Consider the following 19,853-nt stretch of genomic DNA (forward strand, 5'->3'; position numbering starts at 1 on the left):
AAACTGCACTCCCTGCTTCTGCCTGTTGAGTTTCTGCACCTGCAAACACATGGATCAGGCTTTGGTTGGAGGCACAAAATTTACTACAACCATTTTTACAAGTTGACTAAAGCTCTGCCTCCAAGGAAAACCACCAAAAAGCATCAGATCCCAGTGATTAGGGAAAGGTTCTGTGAGGAACCTGTGGAAAGAGATCCCTCTCCCTGCCTGATTGGCAGCTGGGGTTTCTCGCTGGCAGCTGGGACTGGTGATGTGAGAGGTTAGAGAGGGGGAGCAGATTCCTGGGGGCCTTCACCAGCCAAACTCCTATCTAGCAAAAGGTTGCTACAGCAACCCTGAGCCTCCTGAGATACAGGAATTATTGTAATGGTTGCTGAAATGCCTCCCTACTGCTCTGAGACAGGATAAGGAAAATCCTTCCCTTTGATACAGAGCAGCTACCCACTGCCAGGCTTTTCACATCAGCTCTGTACAAGCACCAGGTTTCCTGAACTTTCTTAGGAGCAGATGGCTACCTGTCCCTCCAGAGCAAGATGGAGTTCCTCATTTGCATGTAATGCAAACACAGAAATAATAAACCTAAACATCACACCAGAATTACAGTTCCAGCAGTTCTTTTTCCAAGGGAGAAGGTAAGAGAAAAAAAACAAATCATGTAACAAAATGTAATATCCTACTGAGTGGGCTGAACAGAATATAGAAACCTGTACAGAGCCAAAATATTTATTTTCCAGACAAGAGTTCGTGGTTTTCAAACCCCACATAGATACAAAAAAAAATATAAACAAAGCAAAACAAGACAAAACCCCTCAGAGCTTCTCAAAGATTGCCCAGTAGATTTTTTTGGCTGCCTCCAGCCTGTGCATGTTTTCCTCTGGCACTTGGCCTGCTCACAGGTCATTCAGTCCACTGGAGTTTGTAATAAATACCAGGCAGAGATGATGCTTTAGACAGAACAGGAACACTTGTGACTTACACAGGTCCTGGATCAAGAATGGGGTAGGCTGAGGATAAGCAGGGCATAGAAACAGCAAATATCAGTGTGCACCATAAGTAGAAAAGCTTTCAGAAAATTGCTTCCAATTCTCTTCAACTTTTCAGCAACTCAGTCTGTTCAAGAAGCCAAAGCTGAAAACAGCAGAATCTATTGTCTGGAGCAGCACCTGTGCACTGGATGACTTGTTATATCATTTAAAAAAAAAAAAAAGAAGTCACAAGTTGTATACAGCTGCTTGATTTAAACCTGAGCACTGGATTTTGGCAAAAACAAAAAAGACCCAACCACCTCTGTGTATAAATCCACTAAAATCAATAGTTGCCTCCTGGCTGAATTTGGTCCAGCATGCCTAGAATATCCTTTGGGATTGTTCAGTTGAAAATATTGCTCCAGTCCAGTCTCACACAGCTGCAAAATGCTGTGATGTTTGGTGTCAGCATGCAGCATTTTAGATTTTTTTGACACAAGCTTGGTCTCTTCTTAACAGAGCATTTCACTGGCTCCATATCTTTCACCAGGTCTATGAGCTTTTGGATTTACTCTGAAAGCCCTGCATACAACCCATATTTTCAGAGCATGCATTTCTTTTTACTTCCCTCATTTTCCTGTCTGCTGTGAAGATGATTCTCAGAGATCAAGAAAAGCATATAATGTTTAAAACAAAACATTTGTTAACTAAGGATTTCCTGGCACTTTTTTTGTGCTTTTTTTTTTTTTTTTTTTTTTTTTTTTTTTTTTTTTTTTTTTTTTGCTTTCTTATTTATACTATGTCCTGGATCTTGTGAAATCACTGTTTAACTTTCAGTATTATTTATGGAAGCCAGCCTGTTGCTGTTTCCAGACCTTACAGAGAACTTTCAGTTTCCAGTTTCATACCAGATGCATAGTCCTGGCTTAACCAACTAAAAGGTAACATACAGTAAGTACTCAACCCTCCCAGACACTGAATCTTCAGAGGTAGGACTTTTTTCTACCTCTATATTATCTCTTTAGCCCTAGGATCCTGAGTCTGAAAGTTCCTCTTCTGTGACAATCTAAAATTTGGGACTGGACAGGCTTTTTAGAGCAGCAGATGTGAATAGAAGCTTTGGAGCATTTCTGTTGTGCACAGAGAGATATTTGAAATATTATCCTCCCAGTTATCAACACAAAAGACTAAATGCCCAAGCATGGAAAGAGACTTTAAGAAAAGAACATTTTTTATGATGCTTTGCATGCTGCTACTATTGATCAAAACTCTTCAAACCACAATAGAAAGGCACAGGCAAAGAACAATGATTTACCACACTGGATCCAACTTCTGTGTCTGCTCTGGCTTACAATCCTGGTGAAATAATCAGCTTCAAGTGGAACCCTCCTCAGCATATGGGCCCTGTGGATTTGCATGCTATAGCAGAATGTGCTGCCATTCACAGCTGCATAAACTAAGTGCAAAGTGGTTTTAAAATGTTAGCAAATCAGGAATCAACACCCTACATCCATTTGGCATGAGTAGAAATGACCATGCATATGGGACAAGGCAGCACAGAATCAGGTCACTTCAGTCTATGTGACTGCTGTCTCAGCAAGGTTCTTAATGGCTGCAGAATATGGAGCATTAACGAATAGAAAAAGATGAGAGTAATAATAAGTAACTTATTTAAAGCTCTTTTCAGGTGCTCCCTTACCTTACAGTCCTCTTGTCTCACACCTCAGAGCTTTATGTCACATGATGGAAGACTCAAGGCATCACAGCTCAGACTCCAGCATCAGATCCAGCAGCTCAGGAGTCTCCTGGGATGATGGACAAAGGCCAAAAATCTGATGATGACCCATCTGGTTAGTTGGATGGAATGTATCACCATTTACCAGTGTTGGTTCTTGTTTTGAAAAACTGGGGAAGTACATCCCAAAAGTCTTTATTTAAAAGAGAAAGTATTAAGACTGCAAATTCCAGCACACACACTGAAACCAGAAAGAGAAGCCAAGACTCATGTAATTAAAGATAACTTTAGGGCATATACATGGAAAGGCAACCTTTATTCTGGCATTTTCTAACTTCAGTGTGCTTGCAAATTATTCATATTTTGGCAAAGATTTTGCATATGTAAAATGTATATATTATATATAGAACTGAATTAATCTCTGATATATTTTTGCTTCATAAATACAGTTTCCTGTTTCCATGCTAGAATCTATAGTATTAACTTATCCAGATGCCAGTTGCTGGGTTTATTCACTTGATAATTCAGAGGCTGAGCCTGGACATGCTCAGCCTCTCCAAATTTCAATCTTATCTAGAATTTTTTCTAAGCCACCCAGATAAATTATCTCAATGTCCTGAGGTAAAGTGATTCTCTTGTCCAGGGGCTCTGGATTGCTGGGTTGGTTTGGCTTTTTGGGTTTTTTTTTGCTTCATCTGCCACACAATTATTATCTCAAGTGTTATGAGTGATGAACAGAAATTTATTCTCAATTTCACCTACTTAATTGTTTTAAAATGATTAATGCTGTACCTACAACTTCTAATTAAAACAAAAAGCTTTAGAAACACTGCTTTAGCAAGAGCGTGGCCAATTTCAGTGTGCAACAAGCCAGATGAACAAAACACCAGTGAATCTGAAAATAATCTCCATGTAGAATTAGGAAAGTGGAAGAAAGATTGGAGAAGGAGACACTCTAATTCATCTTCTTGCAAATCATACAAGCATGTGACATATTCATTTGCACTTGTACAGATTACTTCACTCTCGAGAGGAAAGCAAAAAAAAGTTTCCTACAAATTTGTTCCCATGCATTTTTGATAAGTCCTTTGAGTTAATAGATTATAAAAGAAAAAAGAACATATTTAACTTTTAATACATGCAAGTTTTTAATGATACACATTTCATTTTGATTCATGTCCTCTTTCTTTAATATAAACATTCTGCAAGAGCATGGAAACTGCTCTTTGTTCCTCCCTTACTGTTCATTATCTCAAAGCCCTCTAAGTGGAAGTTTCTCCAGGTCTTACACAAACATTTCAGTCCCATCAAGTTCACTGAAAACTGAGGCACCTACAGTCAGGCACCAAGGTTTCTGTTACATCTAAGAGCCTTCAGGATTCTGCCTGCACACCCATTCCTAAGTCTTCTTCCGTCTTTCCTGCTGTCAGGAACTTCCAGGTTACAAAAAAGGCAGGCAATGAATCCTCCTCTGACATGCTTGGAGAACTCAGGTGTCCACAGAAACATATATTCAAGATGCCAAGAGCACTAAACATGTAAAGATCAGGAAAACCAGATGGCCTCCATGGAGAGGTTAATGGGAGATAACTGTGTACCTTTGCTGCTTGTTACTCACGTATCACTTCCTTAAGACAATTTGCATTACTTAATCTCCAAAGGTCAATGAATTATTCTTTAGTTCCTTCCAAATACCTGTGCAATGAACTTTGCTGTTTTTAATACAGATTTCTCTGCAAAAAAACAGGTGATACAGGTTTGAGGCTTAGAATGCCTCTCCACCTGAGCACACCTTTCATGGCTATGGGTTTTAACACCATAATTCACAGTTTGCACAGAACCTAGCACAAACTAAGCACATGAGAAGTTCTCTTACCAATTTCTTTGGATCCTCTTGCAATTTAAATCATTGCCAATGCATTGAACCTGAAACACAAATGCAAAGAGGTTTAGGGAAACTCAGATCCACTGTCCAATGAAGTGTGTCACTTCGGATGAGCAAGTTACTCAGCATCACTTAAAAAAAAAGAGGACATAAGGTGGAAATACTGCAGGTCAACAGCTTTTCAGAAGTGCATAAAGGCAGAGAGAATGGGATGAGTGAACACAGCCCCAATCCTGGGAGCTAAACCACACAGCTGCTGACTCCCCTCTTCACCCCTGTGCTCCTCCACTGAAACCAGGCATGTTTGTATGGATACTCAACACAGCCTGCAGGTTTGAGGGCTGTGTTCTGACCCAGTGCAGATAGTTTGAATAGCACCAGAAATCTCCCTGCAGAGCCAGGACAGCAGGGTTTAACTTAGCAGGTAGTGGAATGCACAAGCACAGCAGAGAGACAAGAGTGGGGAATTAGGCTGCTGGCAAGTAGCAGCTGAAAGCTGATTGAATACAACAGATTGGGCTTTCATACTGGACAGATAGGCAGCAGCTATTAAATGGAGTATTAGCAGTTTTGCTCTTAATTATTTCCAAACCTTGCAGCTCATGCAGACTCAGTATGACATGTATTTTAGCCTCAATTAATTATTTGCTGTTTCATATGACTCCAGTGAAAAGAAAGCTGAATGGTTTGATGAGAATTTCTGCCTATATAAATCACTCCTGTAAGTGCTTGGCTTCTTCTTCAAACAGCTGTCATGTAAGTAACTGAATATATACCTCACAAAAATCTTCACTTTCTCCATTTCAAGTGGAATTTCTTTTTGAAATGACACTGCCCTGCAAGCCAACAAATGGTCATCCTTCTGGCCCAGTGGCAGGTGGAAGGCCATGGAACTCCAGAGCTATAAGTGGAAACTTTATGCCTTCAGAAAAAAGAAATTCCTATCTTGTCACTTAGGTATCATTTGCTTTTGGGTCTGGGAGGATCTGAGATTGTGACATTTCTATGTATAGCACAGCTTTTACTATAGGTTTTGGGAAGTGTATTGTAAGTTAGCTCTGATACTCACATAGTGAGTCATGTGAGAGCCACAACATCTGGTTTACACCTCAAAGAATAAACAATTACTCATAAAAATGTCAAAGCTCTCCCAAACATCTCTGAACTAAGAGACTGACCTTCCAAAATATGTTTCAGCAGACTGTTTTAAAGCAGCTACTTCCAAAAGTGAGAGCTTGAGCTTTGTTTTCCTCCCTGTATTTTCTATGTATCCTCCTTGAAAGTACCAAGGATCTCTCATCAATCCTAACCCCATATGGATCCAGGAGAGACACACAAGAGCACCTGGGACAAATGGGACAGAACATACAATATGTTATTTATTCAGCTGAGGAGAGGACAGACATATAAAGATAGAGAAGCATAAAGTTAAAAAAGGTTCATGTAGACAACACACAACCTAGCATAAAGACTGCTGACTGGCACAAAGCCAAGCCATCAAAAAATCTGATATATATTTTTACTGGCACAGTGAATTTATAGCCTGAGGTTTTTATATTCCCTTCATTAAAAAAAAAAAAAAAAATCAAAAGAAAACCCCAAAGTCTTCAGTGTCTGCTTTTGATTTCATAATTTTATTTCACAGCCAGGAAAGGAACAATGTCTTCTCACCAAACTGAAGTGAGAATGAATTTAACTGAGCTTCTTTCCTAGTCAGAAAAATTGAATGAATTCTTCTTTGAGTCAAAAGTGGAGATCTTCCAGCTTTGCAGAGCAACATGGAGTTCTCCACAGCAAATATGAATTAGCAGATCTGCTTATCCCTTCCTGCAGTTGTCATAAACAGATGCTACATCAATCCAGACCAGATAATTCAAGCCTCTGCCAGTCTACATGAGATTTTAATTTGTCCTTTTTCTTGGTCTTTTCTGTGACATTTGAAATGGGAAAACTCTTGTATGTGCAAGCTGATCAAATTCACATTTAGGAGTTGTACGTGAACTCAACACACTGCCCTGAGGCTCAGGCCTGAAGGAATTCCAACTGTGCAGAGATGGAATATGTGAGGACAGAAATACAAGGAACCCAGTGACGTTGCTCCCTGTGAGAACAGACAGGCACTGTTGGATTGATAAAAATAGCATGGGGAGGTAGAGGTGCATGTAAAAAGATGTGATTTGGAGCAACAGTGCTTCATGTTCCTTTTGCAGAGGTCTTAAGAGCTACACAAGCATTGTTCTGCTTTGGTGCTGCCATAAACTCCCCAGATGAAGGCAGCACCAACCATTAAAGCTGAGCTAATGTGAGGCAGCAACAAAACTTGCTGTTTTCTTTCAGTGACTGGTGCAAAACTTCTGGCTGCAACACCTAAATTATTCCTGAAGTACCTGGTGCTCCAGCTCTGTCTTCTGCATGGCTGATTGATGCTACAACCTGGCCCTGATTTTGCAGCTAGTTTCAACAAGTGCAGTAAACAGGCCAGAGAATTCTTGGCCACAGTGGATCAGACATGAACAACAACTTTCTTTTAGCAGTTGCTACCCCAAAGAGACAAAATGGATTTTTCCAGCTATGGATTCTGGATAAAAATTATTAAGTTCAGAGAGGCAGTTTGTATTCTACCTTCCATTGCAGCCAGAGATGTGAAACAGGTTCTTAAATTTGCAGTCAGCACAAGGTAGGACATATCTGCTAATGCTTTTGGCTTTTTGTTTGCTGCCACTAGAAAAGATAATGTTTTCTCCACAGCAGAATGGGTTTTAGCCCAAGCTTCATTTCACTACCCCATTGAAGGCAACATTAGATAAACCTGTCCAAAAAGCACACTCTGGTAATGCATGTTTTTCCCATTTTCTGTGCTATAAACAAGAAAATCAGACTATTTGTTTTTCCATTTTATTTAATCATCCTCTCATACATTATGTTTCTCTCTTTTTTCTGCATATAACTACATTGTCTTTGAATGTTGTTGCTAAATGCCATTAATTTGTTGTACAACTAGGGCACAGGGAGACAAGATGCTCACCCACATGGGTCACTCTTAGAGTTGGAACCATGGGGGTTTTTTTCATTCTAAACCACTGTTCATTAACAGAAAATTCAGAATCTTATCTACTATGCACATGGATTTAAAACATTATTCCAACCAGCTCAAAGATAGTGTATTATGTCTCTAGCTGGCTTTTTTTTAGCACTATACAGCTGGAGTACAAAAGTGTTCTGAAATGTCCCAACTGAATTTCAAATGAATATCAGAAATAGGCAGGGGTATACATGATACATGCAGAATATGTATCTAGGGAAATCACAGAAGATCTAGTTTCCACTGGTTGGTTATACATAAATTATTTAGGCAATCTTAGTAAGCCTGTTGATTAGCTGGAGGCAAAGATATCTATTTTAGTTGTACTTAGGGTCAGTATTAACTCATGAAACTTGGGTAGAATTGCCCATGAAACACCAAGAATCATTTCAGCAACCTCATTCAAAAATCAGGTAGTGCCCCTTTTTTTAATCACTTTTTAATGCTTTTATTTCTTTGGTCTTTTAGTTTTCCTTAGCAAAGAGGACAAGATTTTTGAAAATCATGTGAGAAATGTCTTACAAAACTACACTAGAAACTATTTAGGGTGACTGGAGAAGAAACAGGACTGGGAGCCAGGAGACCATTTCTATTTCTAGTGCTGCCATAAGACTGTGTGACTGTGACTTTGAACCTCAGCTCCCATTTTTGTGAAATGGGGATGATAATACTGACTGTTCTCTCAGGGACACTGTATAATATAATTTTCCTTAAGGTTTATAAAATGCTTCAGATCTTTGCTTAGAAATACAGATTAGTAATCAGGTAGAAGGAATCATAGCATCAGCATTATTTGTTATGTTACTAATATTAAATTATGAGCTTGACAGCATTGTTCTCATAAAAACCCAGGCAGATCATTGCAGCTCACTTCTAGGAACAAGAAGGCTGCCAGCACAGTTTCAACATGGGAGTGGAAAAGAATTAAGTTCTCCACCTGAGCAATTGTAGGTGGTAAAAATTAATATCTTTTCAATAATGCTTTGTGACACAGGAGCAGAAGCAGCTTTAAGAGCTCAGTGGTATTTTTAAAATATGACTCAGGAGAGGTTTTCTTTTTCTAACAGAATTGAAGAAAAAAAAAAAAAAAAGGAAAAAAACCCACCCAGGAATTCAACAGATCTTTTAGAAACCCAGAACCTTGAAATAGAACAAGTATTGTAGGTCAGGATAATTCCAGTTCACATGGTACACTATTGACATATAAGAAATCATTGTATAAACAACAGAGAAAACCAGATCTCTTATCCTGGAATTCTTGAGCTCTGACAGATTTATTGTAAGAATTTTTGTTGTTTTGACTAAAAACTGTCATGGGTAATTAGGGAGGTTGAAGCCCCATTTTTGTGAAATACCTGTATAGATTGTATTGAATAGTATAAATGAGATAAGGAAGGGAAACAGGGAAGATCAATATGGCATTTATTCCACTAAAAAATGTGGTCAGATCTGATTAGAGTCACATTAACAGAGACTGAAGGCAGGGCAGCAGTTTCTCTTTTCATCCTGAACAGCCCATGTTAGGAAGCAAAGAACTTAAGAAAGGTAAAGGAAGGTGACACACAGAGTATAATTGCACCCATTTATCTTACCACAGAAATATTACCTTTTAAAAACCAAAACCCATGTGGATTGTGGGTTGTACATATTTCTGATGGTTCAGACTGGAAGAATTTAAATGTTGAGCCAAACAAAGCATTTTGTTTCAATCCTTCCTTTTATCTTATTTCACGAGAGAGGAAAAAAAATCAACATAAAAGAATGCTACATGCCACATAAAAGAGCTTGTTTGATGGTATAGAGTAATTTCATCAACATCTGAAAACTGAAGTGTGCTGCTTCTCCATGTTACTGTCTATGAGTTTGGAGGAAATCCTCCACAAGAAACACAGAAAGTAACTTCAGCTTGTGTCATATCACACAATGTCACAAGTCTAATAAAAGTAGCAGTCATGTGCTCTTAGTCCCCAAAAATGACTGAAAATTAAGTAATCTCCATGACTAAGAAGAGCTTTTCAAGCTTACATTATTGTTCCTCACCTACATGGAGTGCATCTGGATGACTTCCTTTCATTCTTGAGAAGTCAGAGAGAGCATCACTTCTCATTGTGATTCAGTAAGGAGATGAACTGATGGACATCTGCTGCATATTGGAACTATCCATGGCACAGTACTATAACACTGGAAAAAAAATAGGAAATATTGTTTACACCAACCTGATTATACAGATTCTGATAGGTCAAGAGATAAAAAAAGAAAAAAAAATTATTAAACAAGTAACTCAGATGGTTCACTGTAACCAAAGAGTCTTACTGTACAAAGCCTGAGTTCATAGAAGGTGACAAGATGCAAAACTGGCATCACTGAGCTACATTTTGGCTGTCATTGCTGCTCTCTGATGAATCTAAACATCAATTTGTACAGACCCATACAAACATATAGAAAGTGTAACTGTTTGTGTACTTTTCTTTAGCATCCTTTCCTTCATCCATCCTATCACAGACAGGATGATGCAAAGTACCCTGGATGAGTATAATTCACTGTTTTACTCTCAGTGTACAGGATTTTGATTCTGTCCCCATAAATATCTATGAAGCAGGAATGGAATTTGAATTTATGGTGCCTCTAGAAAGGGATAGAATGGTACTATTAATCTACAGTAATTATTGCCCTACCTTGTAGCTGGAAGATTGTAGGACTTGTCATTAGCCTGCAAAGTACCAGGCTTGCTCACCTGAACCTGTCTGATACAAACCACTCTGCATTACATGTGAAGAGAGTGCAAGGGAAACTTTAAATGCCATGGTAGTGTTTCTAACCTACTCAAGAACCACAAAAAAACCCCATGCAAATTCCTTAACTGATGTTTTAACACTGTAGGAAACAAGGCTGTGTTGTGTGTGTTTGTGTCCTACTTGGTACTGTTCTCCTGACTGAGAGCTTCAAAACTGAAATAACTTCTTTGCTCAGGAAGTGGTGACCCAGCACCACCACCACTGCTATAGCAAAGGATTTCAGCTGTCATTGCACTGTTAAGTCCTACAGGTAAGCACTATATAGTATGATGACAGCTATGACATCCCCATCAGCCATCAGCTTGTGACAGAGATAAAATGTAGGGCAATTTCATAAAACCTTACAAACCATGGTGACATTGTATAAATACCGTGCTTGGGCACACAGCCCCCTGCAAGCTTGGTACTATCCCCAGCCCCTTCTACAGAGAGCAAAATTGAGATCCAGAAGCACACAAGGGATATTTACACAGGAAAAAATGGCAGCTAGCTGCCAAATTAATCAGAATTAGACCTTAATTAGATGGAAAATTCAGGTCAGGATGAGATAAGAATTCAAATCTCGTGGGCACCAGCCAGTGCTTTATTTTTAAAGTTGTGCATTTTTAAGATAGCAGTCAAGCTGATTTTCCTTTAAGAGGAATGGCTTGGCCATCAAATAAGGATAAATTATTTTTTGGGATATGCACTATGGCTCTTGGTTCTGACATAATGTTGCTCTCTCCCATACTTCTATTGACGTCAGCATCAGGACAGACAGACAGATTTTTCCAAACAGGGAAATGGAGATTATTGTGACAAATACTCCAGTGGAGTCTTCTGTGAAAAAACCAAGTGATTATCAAGGTTACAGAAATAAAAGAAGAAACCTACAAGGCCAAATTGTGATCTCTTACAGTTACTGACACCCCAATAAGAATCTGTCTGGCTCTCTTTCACACTGCCAAGGCAGCAAGCAGCTGCTTTGTGCAAGAACAAGAATTCAGTTCTAGAAATCTCCCAGCAGCAACTCTATCCTTTGTATTCCCAGTCTCTCAGTCTCGGTGGAAGTCAAATTCTACCTGCTCCTCATACAGGAACACACAATTCCTAGGAAAAAAAATTATTTAGCACATAGTCAACACACCTTCAAACTTGTATTTTATCACTGACTTTTTCTGCTTGATTTGCATAACTGTTTCTTCTCAGTATTTTTTGCATTTTGCTGTTTAATCTATAAGCTTCTTAACAGGGAAGAGGGGGAAAAAACCCTTGACATAATACCATGAAATCAAAGAGCAAGCTGACTGGAAAAAACAGTTACTATATTTAAACTGCATTAGCCTGTGACAGAATCTCAGTTTTAAAACCTTTCCACTTTTATACAGCACTTTTGCAGTATTTGAATGTGTCTTCAGATTTGAAGCATTTGAAACATTTTAATAACTGCAATTTAAGAGGAAAAAAAATACTGCTGTAGGAGTAAGAAACAATGCCCCCATTTGTCACTCGTGAAGACTGTATTTGGAATTAGCTGGGGTATTAGGAGCAATGAGTTTGGTGGGCTCAACCTAAGCCCCCTTAGGCAATTAGCCAGTCTGCAAAAATCATGACATAATTTGGCACAGTTAAGCAGAATAGCATAATTTTGTCTATGTCCACTGAAAGAGATCCAGGCCTGAAGCAGGAAGGATCTTGCAGCTCAGACTTCAGGTGTAGTGTCTCAAGAACCTGGCATTTAGTGTGGTGCTCTTCTGTGTTTAGCTCCAATAAAAACTATTAATCTTCTTTGAAAACTGAGCTACAAAACACACGTTTTTGTGTACCCCGAGACACAATTCACATGATGAGCAGTAACTGCTGTGAGTCTGCTTTGCAGCAATAGGGGTGACTTAATGTTATTGCAATTTGAAGGAAAGCATCCTGCAGTCCTGTCTCAGGCCAAATTCCCATTTACTTCAATTAGTAAGCATTACAGGAGCCATTTTAATGCTGCTGCCTGACGTGTTGGCTGCTGCTTCTAATATATTACAGTGAAAAAAGACAGCAGGCCAAATGTATGAATGGTGCTATCCTTCCATTATGTGAATGGGATTTCACCAAGGCCAAAGCTCGGGCCTTGGGTTTCTTCCCTGAGTCCCACTTGAAGGGGTTCTGCTCTAAAAACAAACCACAACTTCACTTTGCAGCAGGAACAGAAATTGGTTTCCTACTTCCTTGAAGATGGAGAATGCAAAGCTATCTGTACCTGTGGGAAGTGTTAAGTGCCTGGAAGCTTTCATGGGCTCACACTGCTTAAGGCAGAGCTGAGGTGCTGTCATCCTGATTTGGGTCAAGTTAACCATCTCCTTTAAGAGACGAGACAAAATTCAGAGGGAACTCTATGAATCCTTGCAAAGTGATAAGAAATAACAGTGATTGTGATTCACAGTTCTAAATCTGTATGAAATTTAGTGATGTTGAAATCAGCAGGCACTGCTCCTGCTGCAGTATCTACATGGGTATCTGTAGTTCATTCTGCATCCTGCTGTCTAGACCAAGCATTGTATCTGCAAATGTTTTTCAACTGTGTGGCTGTCAGAACACCTTTAATGATTTGGAAGGTATTAACTGCCAATAAATCCTCACTGGTCAGCTAGCATCAGTCTTGTGCATCCGTGGAAAGACAGAGTAGCTTTTGTGAAAGAAATGCAGAGTTTATTCTGCTCTGGAAGAGAAAGACCTGTAAGGCAGTTTTTAATTCAGTCATTCTTCTCCCAGAATTCACTGAGTTGTAACAGGACACAAGAGAGAAATATGCACAGGCAGAGGACTATGGTTTTGGGTTCTTTCCAGATTTTAGGTATGATCTATGTTCAGGAGATGAGAAAATAGGGGAAGAATCAAGTCCTCAGTTCATCGTGGATGAGAGATGGAAGAATGGAAGTGGAGTTTTTAAACCACAGCTAAACTGGTGAACCCCAGAGAATGCCAAGAGTTCCCTTTCCTAGCAGCATTTCCTCCTGTTAACAAGTCTGACTGAAAGGACACCCTATCTACTTTATTATACACTCTGCCAAGCTCTGATAGCACATGCCATAGTTCTGGTATGCTTCAAATAATTTTCCATAGGCCTTTTTGGAAGCAGGAACAAGAAGGCAACCAGCAATGACATAGAAAGTACATCACAGAGAAATAATATAAATATGAACCAGGCTTCTTTCTAATGGGTTTGTTTCAAAAATTGCTACTGATGCTTAATTGTATTGTTCTTTTTTAACATTTCAACATCAAACTTAAAAATAGTAAGAAATTAAATGCAGGATCTTCAAATCCTTTACAGATGTTGTTGTTTTTTTTTTTTTTGTGTATGGAGGCTAGGAAAATATGCTTCTGTGTAAAAACATGACTGGTATTTTAACAAAAAGCTTACATACAATGCAAGCTGTATTAACATGGCAGAAGGGAGAAACTACTCATAGATGTACTGTGCTGTTAGTGAAATATGTTAAGTAGTGGGGTTATTCTATAGGTAGTGATTGTGGACATTATTTTTTCATGTTGGATATGCACATAATATGGACACTGAGTCCAGCATACAGAGGTGTTTGAAAACAGAAATGCATACACACATACTTGTGTGTTAGAGGGTGGTTTTGTTGGCACTGAGTGTGTATTTTCAAACACATATTGTTCTGTGAGAGTCTTAATGTCACCCTGTGACAACAGTTACGTTTTGGGGATGATGGGATCGTGTTCAAACAGTGTCAAGTATTAAAACTGGGTAGGGAATTTAAAGTAAACATAGAACAGGTAAAGCTGTGACCTCTGTAATGGGGTACATCTGTGTACCTGCAGTGTGAGGTAGCGGGATGAGAAGCCAGGTAACTGTATTCAAGCAACATTTGGCCATGCTGATTAATCCTACTGATAAGTGAGATAAAATTCATACAGGCAAAGCATGACAAGTAATTGTCACACCTGAACCAGATCATCAGCTCTAACTCATGAATTTTTATTCAGAACTGTGCTGCCAAGTGTAGACATGCTGTCAAGTTATCCTTACCTGGACACTGGCTAGTTAGAGGAGTTTCTTTTAGTTATCCTTTTGCTAGAAAGGATACAGGGCCACACACACCCTAGAACACTGTAACTTTACACTGGCTGTCCCCTCTCCTTGCTCCTTTAGCTAATACAGAGGTACAACCAAGATCTTTTCCTTCCAGATCAGACATACAGTTTCTTATAGCTTGGTACTGTGGGTGGTTTTAAACAGTGATGGATATGCAGATTGTATGTAGGATCTGCATTTATCCAAACCAGCACACATGTAGAGATCAGCTTTTATATTTGAACATACATATTCAAGAACATCTTAGTACCAACTGCTTTTAAGGGAAGGTATTTATACATGTATTGCTGCCTATACATTGTGCACGTATTAGAGGTGTCACAGGTGCAGGACTCTGTATGGCACTCGCTGAGGTTTCTGTGAATTATTGGGTGGGATGGCTAAATCAGTCAGTTTTCAGTGATCTATATTGGTATGTGAGTCTGTGTCAGTTACAGAGATACCGTGCTGAGGAAAGCTGGTATCTCACACCACGCACGCTGCTGAAATGACACGGTGCAGTCCATACCTCTTCACCTTATCTCTGTGCAAGCCAGGGCTGAGTGTGCGTGTCACTGTTATGCTGGCGGGGCAGCGAGCGATGGCTGCGAGGGGAAGTGGAGCAAAAGACACCGCTGAGTGCCAGCTCAGGCCTCGGCAGAACCGGGCCAGCACCGCTGGGGAACGAACGAACCCCCTCAGCGCCTCAGCCCCTCAGCATGGAGGGACACAGCCCTCACCTCTCTTACCTATGGTTGGATGAGGCTCCTGTCAGGACAGAGGCTGAGGAAGACCCACACACGCCCTTTGGCTTGATGAAGCTCCTGTCACGACAGAAGTGGGGGGCAGCCCCCCCACTCACTCTTGTCACACCACGCACCGGGACAGCTCCGCGCCAACCCCTTGCGCTGAGGTGCCTATCGCGACAGCGCGCACCTCAGGAGGCGAGCAGCTCACCCCCGCAATCAGGCGCGGGTTGAGGCCGGGACAGAGGGCGGCCGTAGAGGTTCACGCCGGGGCAGGGGAGGGGGGCGGGCAAGCGCTCCCCCCCACCTGCGGGCCTCTTCTACGGCAGAACGGAAGCGCTGCCGCCGCCGCATGAGGCCTGCATCACCCTCCTCCTCCTCCGCCTCCTCCCCACCGAGGACGGGCGGGCGGGCGACCGCGCGACCGCGCAGCTCAGCAGGGCCGCGCCAGGCGCCGCCGCCTCAGCGCCGCGGGCGGGGCCGCGCTGTCCCCCCGCCCCGCACCGCCTGCCCCGCCAATGAGCGGCGTCCACATGCCGCGGCGGCGAGAGGGGCCCGGGCGGCCCAGCTCTCCTAAGTTACATTAGAGCAGCTGCCGCCGGTGAGCGACCGGAGGGAGCGGGGATAGATAGAGCGGCGAGGCCGGGTGCGGGGAGCGAGAGAGGGAGCCCAAGCCGTGACGGCGGCAGCGGCCTGGGCTGGCGAGAGGGAGGATCAGGCTGCTAAGAGGGGAGGGAGGCGATTTCGACCCTTCCCGGCGGAGGCGAGCGGGGCAACGGCGCCTTTTTCTTCCCCTTCCTCCCACCTCTGTTAGGCCAGCGGGGTGAGCCGTGCCGTTCCGTGCCGTCATCGCCCTCCGCGGAGGCGGCTCGGATCCTGCTGAGAGGCCGCTCAGCCACCTGGACGCGGCCCATCCCCGCGCAGGCACCGCCGAGCGCCCCGCACTCCCTCCCGCGCTCCTGAGGCGACAGAGGCTCCGGGGGCGCGCGCCTCTCCCCTCAGCACCCACCCGGGGCCGGGGAACTCCCTGAAGCCCCGCATATCCCTCCAGAGAGGCAGCTCAGCTCCCTCAGAGGCTTTGTGGGGTGGGAGGGGGGCGGGGGTTGTTATTTTTTTTTATTTTTATTATTATTATTATTTTTCGGCGGTTTTCTTTTTTTTTTTAATTTTTAATTGTTTTTTTTTTTCTCCCCCTCCCGCCTCCTTCGAGCAGAGTGAGGCGCTGAGGTGGGCGCGAGGGCTCCTCTGTGTTGCGGGAGGGGTCTATGGTTGATAGGACGGGGGCGGTGGGGGAGAGAGCGAGGGGCTGAGGAGGGGTCTCGCCGCCGCGCCCGCCGCCGCTGAGGAGAAGGAGGAGGAGGAGAAGAAGAAGGAAGAAGAAGAAGAGGCGAGGCACCATTTGCTGCTCCCTGCCCCAGCCATGGAGAACGCGCACACAAAGACTGTGGAGGAAGTTTTGGCTTATTTCGGCGTCAACGAAAGCACCGGGCTCAGCCTGGAGCAAGTCAAGAAGCTGAAGGAGAAATGGGGCTCCAACGGTAGGTGACCCGGCCTCTCCCCGCCCGCCTCCCCTCCGCCGCGGGGATGCTGCTGCTGCTTGGCCCTCGTCGTCTTCCCCCTCTCTCTGCTCCTTTTCCACCCTTTTTTCTGTTTTTCTCTCATCCTTCTCCGGGCCCTGTTGCAAGGCCTAGCGTGTGTGTGTTTGCAAAGCCGGCATCTCTTACAGGACCCGGAATAGGAGCGAGGGAGAGAAGATGGCTGACTTGAACTCCACCTCGTGGGTTTCTTTCATACCCCAAGCTCACAAGGCTGCTTTGGGAAGGAGGATGTCACCTCCGTTTCTTTCACCTTAGTGGTGGGAAATCTTATTCCAATCTGTAATGAAGCGCTCTGAGGTTTTGGTTGGGTTTTTTTTTGTCCCGCTTGACCTTCATTTTTCCCTGCTTTTCATCGCCTTTATGTCCCTTATTTTACGTTCTTCCCTCGAGTCGGGGCACAGATGAGGTGTTTCTTTTTTTAAGCCTTATTGCTTGGTCTTCCTAGTCCCTTTTGAGCTCCTGTGCTGTTGTGTAAAAATGAAAAGCTATGAGAAGATTATACGGTGGAGATTTTTTTTTTAGCTTTAGCACTGCTTTTATGCCGCTTGAATTACTGAATCTGTTTGCAAGGAAGTAAAAGGGAATGCAGAAATATAAAAACATCCTTAAAATGGAGGAAAGAATTTTAAATATTTTGAACCAGGTTCCGTGGTTGGGTTTGGGGGGGCTTTTTTGGTTTTTTTAAAGTTAATGTGGAGGAAAACCTTTGTCAGAAAGCGTTTGAAAAGCTCAGCCTTTGACCCTTTGTGTGCAGCAACAGCAAAAGTCCCACAGCTGGCTGGAGTGATGACTTGGCTGAATTATTACCCTTAGCCCATTCCAGCTGTGTGTCTTAAAATGCAAAACTATCGGGCCTAATCAGATGCTCTGGTGAAAAGAGACACCTTAATGAGGCTTTTGGTAGGTTTGTCATATCCAACCCAGCTGAGTGTTCAATTCAGGAGCAATATCTGACAGATGCCTTAAAATGCTCTAATGTGTTTCTTCAACCATTTCTTTTCTTTGACATGCTTCCTGGAAAAATCTTCCACGGACAGAGTTACCAGCTGAGGAAGGTAAGCATGTTCATGAAGTCTTCTGATAACTCCTGTTGATAATTAATCTTTTTTTTTTTTTTTTTTTTTTTCCTTTTTAATGTGTTACTAAATGACTTTGTTACGTTGCAGGAAAAACCTTACTCGAGCTTGTGATTGAACAGTTTGAAGACTTGCTAGTTAGAATTTTGTTGCTGGCAGCTTGCATATCTTTTGTAAGTATGAAGTTTTTTTATTTCATAGGCTTCTGTAATGCAGAATGACAGATGTTCCAGTGTGTAAGATGTTCTTTTTCTCAAAAAGTGGAATTGTAAGATGCAAAGTAAATTGCTGTCTCTTAAGTTGGTCGCCATGTGGCGAGGCTTCTGTATGCTAGAAAACAAATATTCAGGTAAACTTGCATTGCATGAGTCATAAGTACATAATTACACTACACAGGTATTTAAAAAGTGCTTCTCATTCAGCCCAGGTTGAATATTTGAGGTGGGATTTCCCAATGCTTTTGTTGGCTTTGAAAACTAACCTTGAGTAAGTGTTTAACTGGACATTCTTCTTGTCTTTGAGTTAATCGTTATTGAGCTTGATGTATGATCACTGGAAGACATTTTTGGATGCAATGCAGACTGGAAATAGAATTTACATGGTGAATATTCCAGTTGCTTTCCCTTCCTGATAATAGCAAGGTGACAGTTGTTGCTTTTGACAGTGACAAGAACGATGACGGCTGTGATGGCACTGTTGTTGACCAAATTTGGTTACTGACCTTTGGATAGTCTAGTCATTAAATGGACATCTTGCTTTGCACACAGGATTAAAAGAACAAGACCACTTTGAACTCAATTTCTTTTTTTAAGCATATTTAGGCAGTTTTTTAACATTAACATCTAGAGGGAATGGGCATGATGAAAAACTGGAAAACTTGAGTGAGTCTGAGGGTAGAAGGAAGATAAAGAAAGATCCCCAGAATGATGTCTTGGGGAGGTGGACAAGAGAAGCAAAAGTGGGCAGAATATTAAATTGTTTAGGTAGAAGTTTATAGTAAACTTTGCCCTGGAGTTGCAATTAACTCCTTAAAAAAAAATAAAAAATGCTGCCACTCTTGGGGGAGTGGAAATTGTGGTGACTCTTTAGCTAAGGGCAAGCTAATTAGGATGGGCAGAGGAGAATGTACTTTGAAGCTTTTCTGGTTGATGGGGGAAGGGTTGTGGTTGCTACAGTATATATTGTGTTGCTGATCCTCCACCAAGAGAGGCTTCAGCTATCCCCACACTGACACCTCTCAGAGTGCTCTGGGTTTTGGTATGCATATACCATTACCACCTGAGCAATAATTGGTGGCATTAGTCTTGGCCATGGTGACAGAGGTCACGTAACATACACAGTGAAAACTTGGTTAGTAACTGAATTTTCTTTTTTCAGTATCCTTAATTTTCTCACCTGGTTTAGAGGAGACTATTTTTTAATGGAGTGAGGGATAGATCTGGGCTCTCTGCTGCTGTGCAATTGGCATGCTGTGTGACCTTGGGCTGCTGCTCTGTCTTTTCTGTCTCTTAATTTTAGTGTTATTCCCTCTACATTTATTTTTATAAAGATTTTCTTTTAGGTGAAATGTAAAAGAAAAAAACCAGCTATATTGTAATTTTGATACTTTAAAAGCGCTTCCCCTTTGTTTCTGGCTTTATCCCTGCTGAGAAGGTGATCATCTCTTGTCTGTTTTTCTTGGTTTTCAACACTTTTTCTTGATGGAGGCGTATTAGAGACCTTGTTAAATATGTAAATATAGAGACTGTACTGCTTCAAAAATTGGATGTAATCAACTTCACCTAAATTGTAGTATTCCTGAAAATGTGGGACTATGGTATATACTGCATTAAGCTTATGGACAGTAATTTTTCCATGAGAACACTTGACAATTTTACACTAAAAACTATAGTGATAGATAAT

General features: G+C 41.7%; 1 protein-coding gene across 3 annotated transcripts in view; it reads left to right on the forward strand.

Annotated features, from left to right (window-relative positions):
- The first annotated feature begins 15,801 nt into the window (after window positions 1-15,801).
- ATP2A2 (ATPase sarcoplasmic/endoplasmic reticulum Ca2+ transporting 2) overlaps window positions 15,802-19,853 on the forward strand; it is a 43,981-nt gene continuing 39,929 nt past the window's right edge. The window contains exons 1-3 of one of the 3 annotated variants that reach the window (XM_030460423.1): window positions 15,802-16,815; window positions 17,913-17,930; window positions 18,042-18,124. In XM_030460423.1, coding sequence (XP_030316283.1) covers window positions 16,698-16,815; window positions 17,913-17,930; window positions 18,042-18,124 — 219 coding nt within the window. In that variant the 5' untranslated portion in view covers window positions 15,802-16,697. The remainder of the gene's footprint in view (window positions 16,816-17,912; window positions 17,931-18,041; window positions 18,125-19,853) is intronic. The other 2 variants (XM_008493519.2, XM_030460422.1) reach the window with 2 other exon arrangements.

The sequence above is a fragment of the Calypte anna genome, chromosome 15 (assembly GCF_003957555.1).
Source record: "Calypte anna isolate BGI_N300 chromosome 15, bCalAnn1_v1.p, whole genome shotgun sequence".
Lineage (NCBI taxonomy): Eukaryota > Metazoa > Chordata > Aves > Apodiformes > Trochilidae > Calypte > Calypte anna.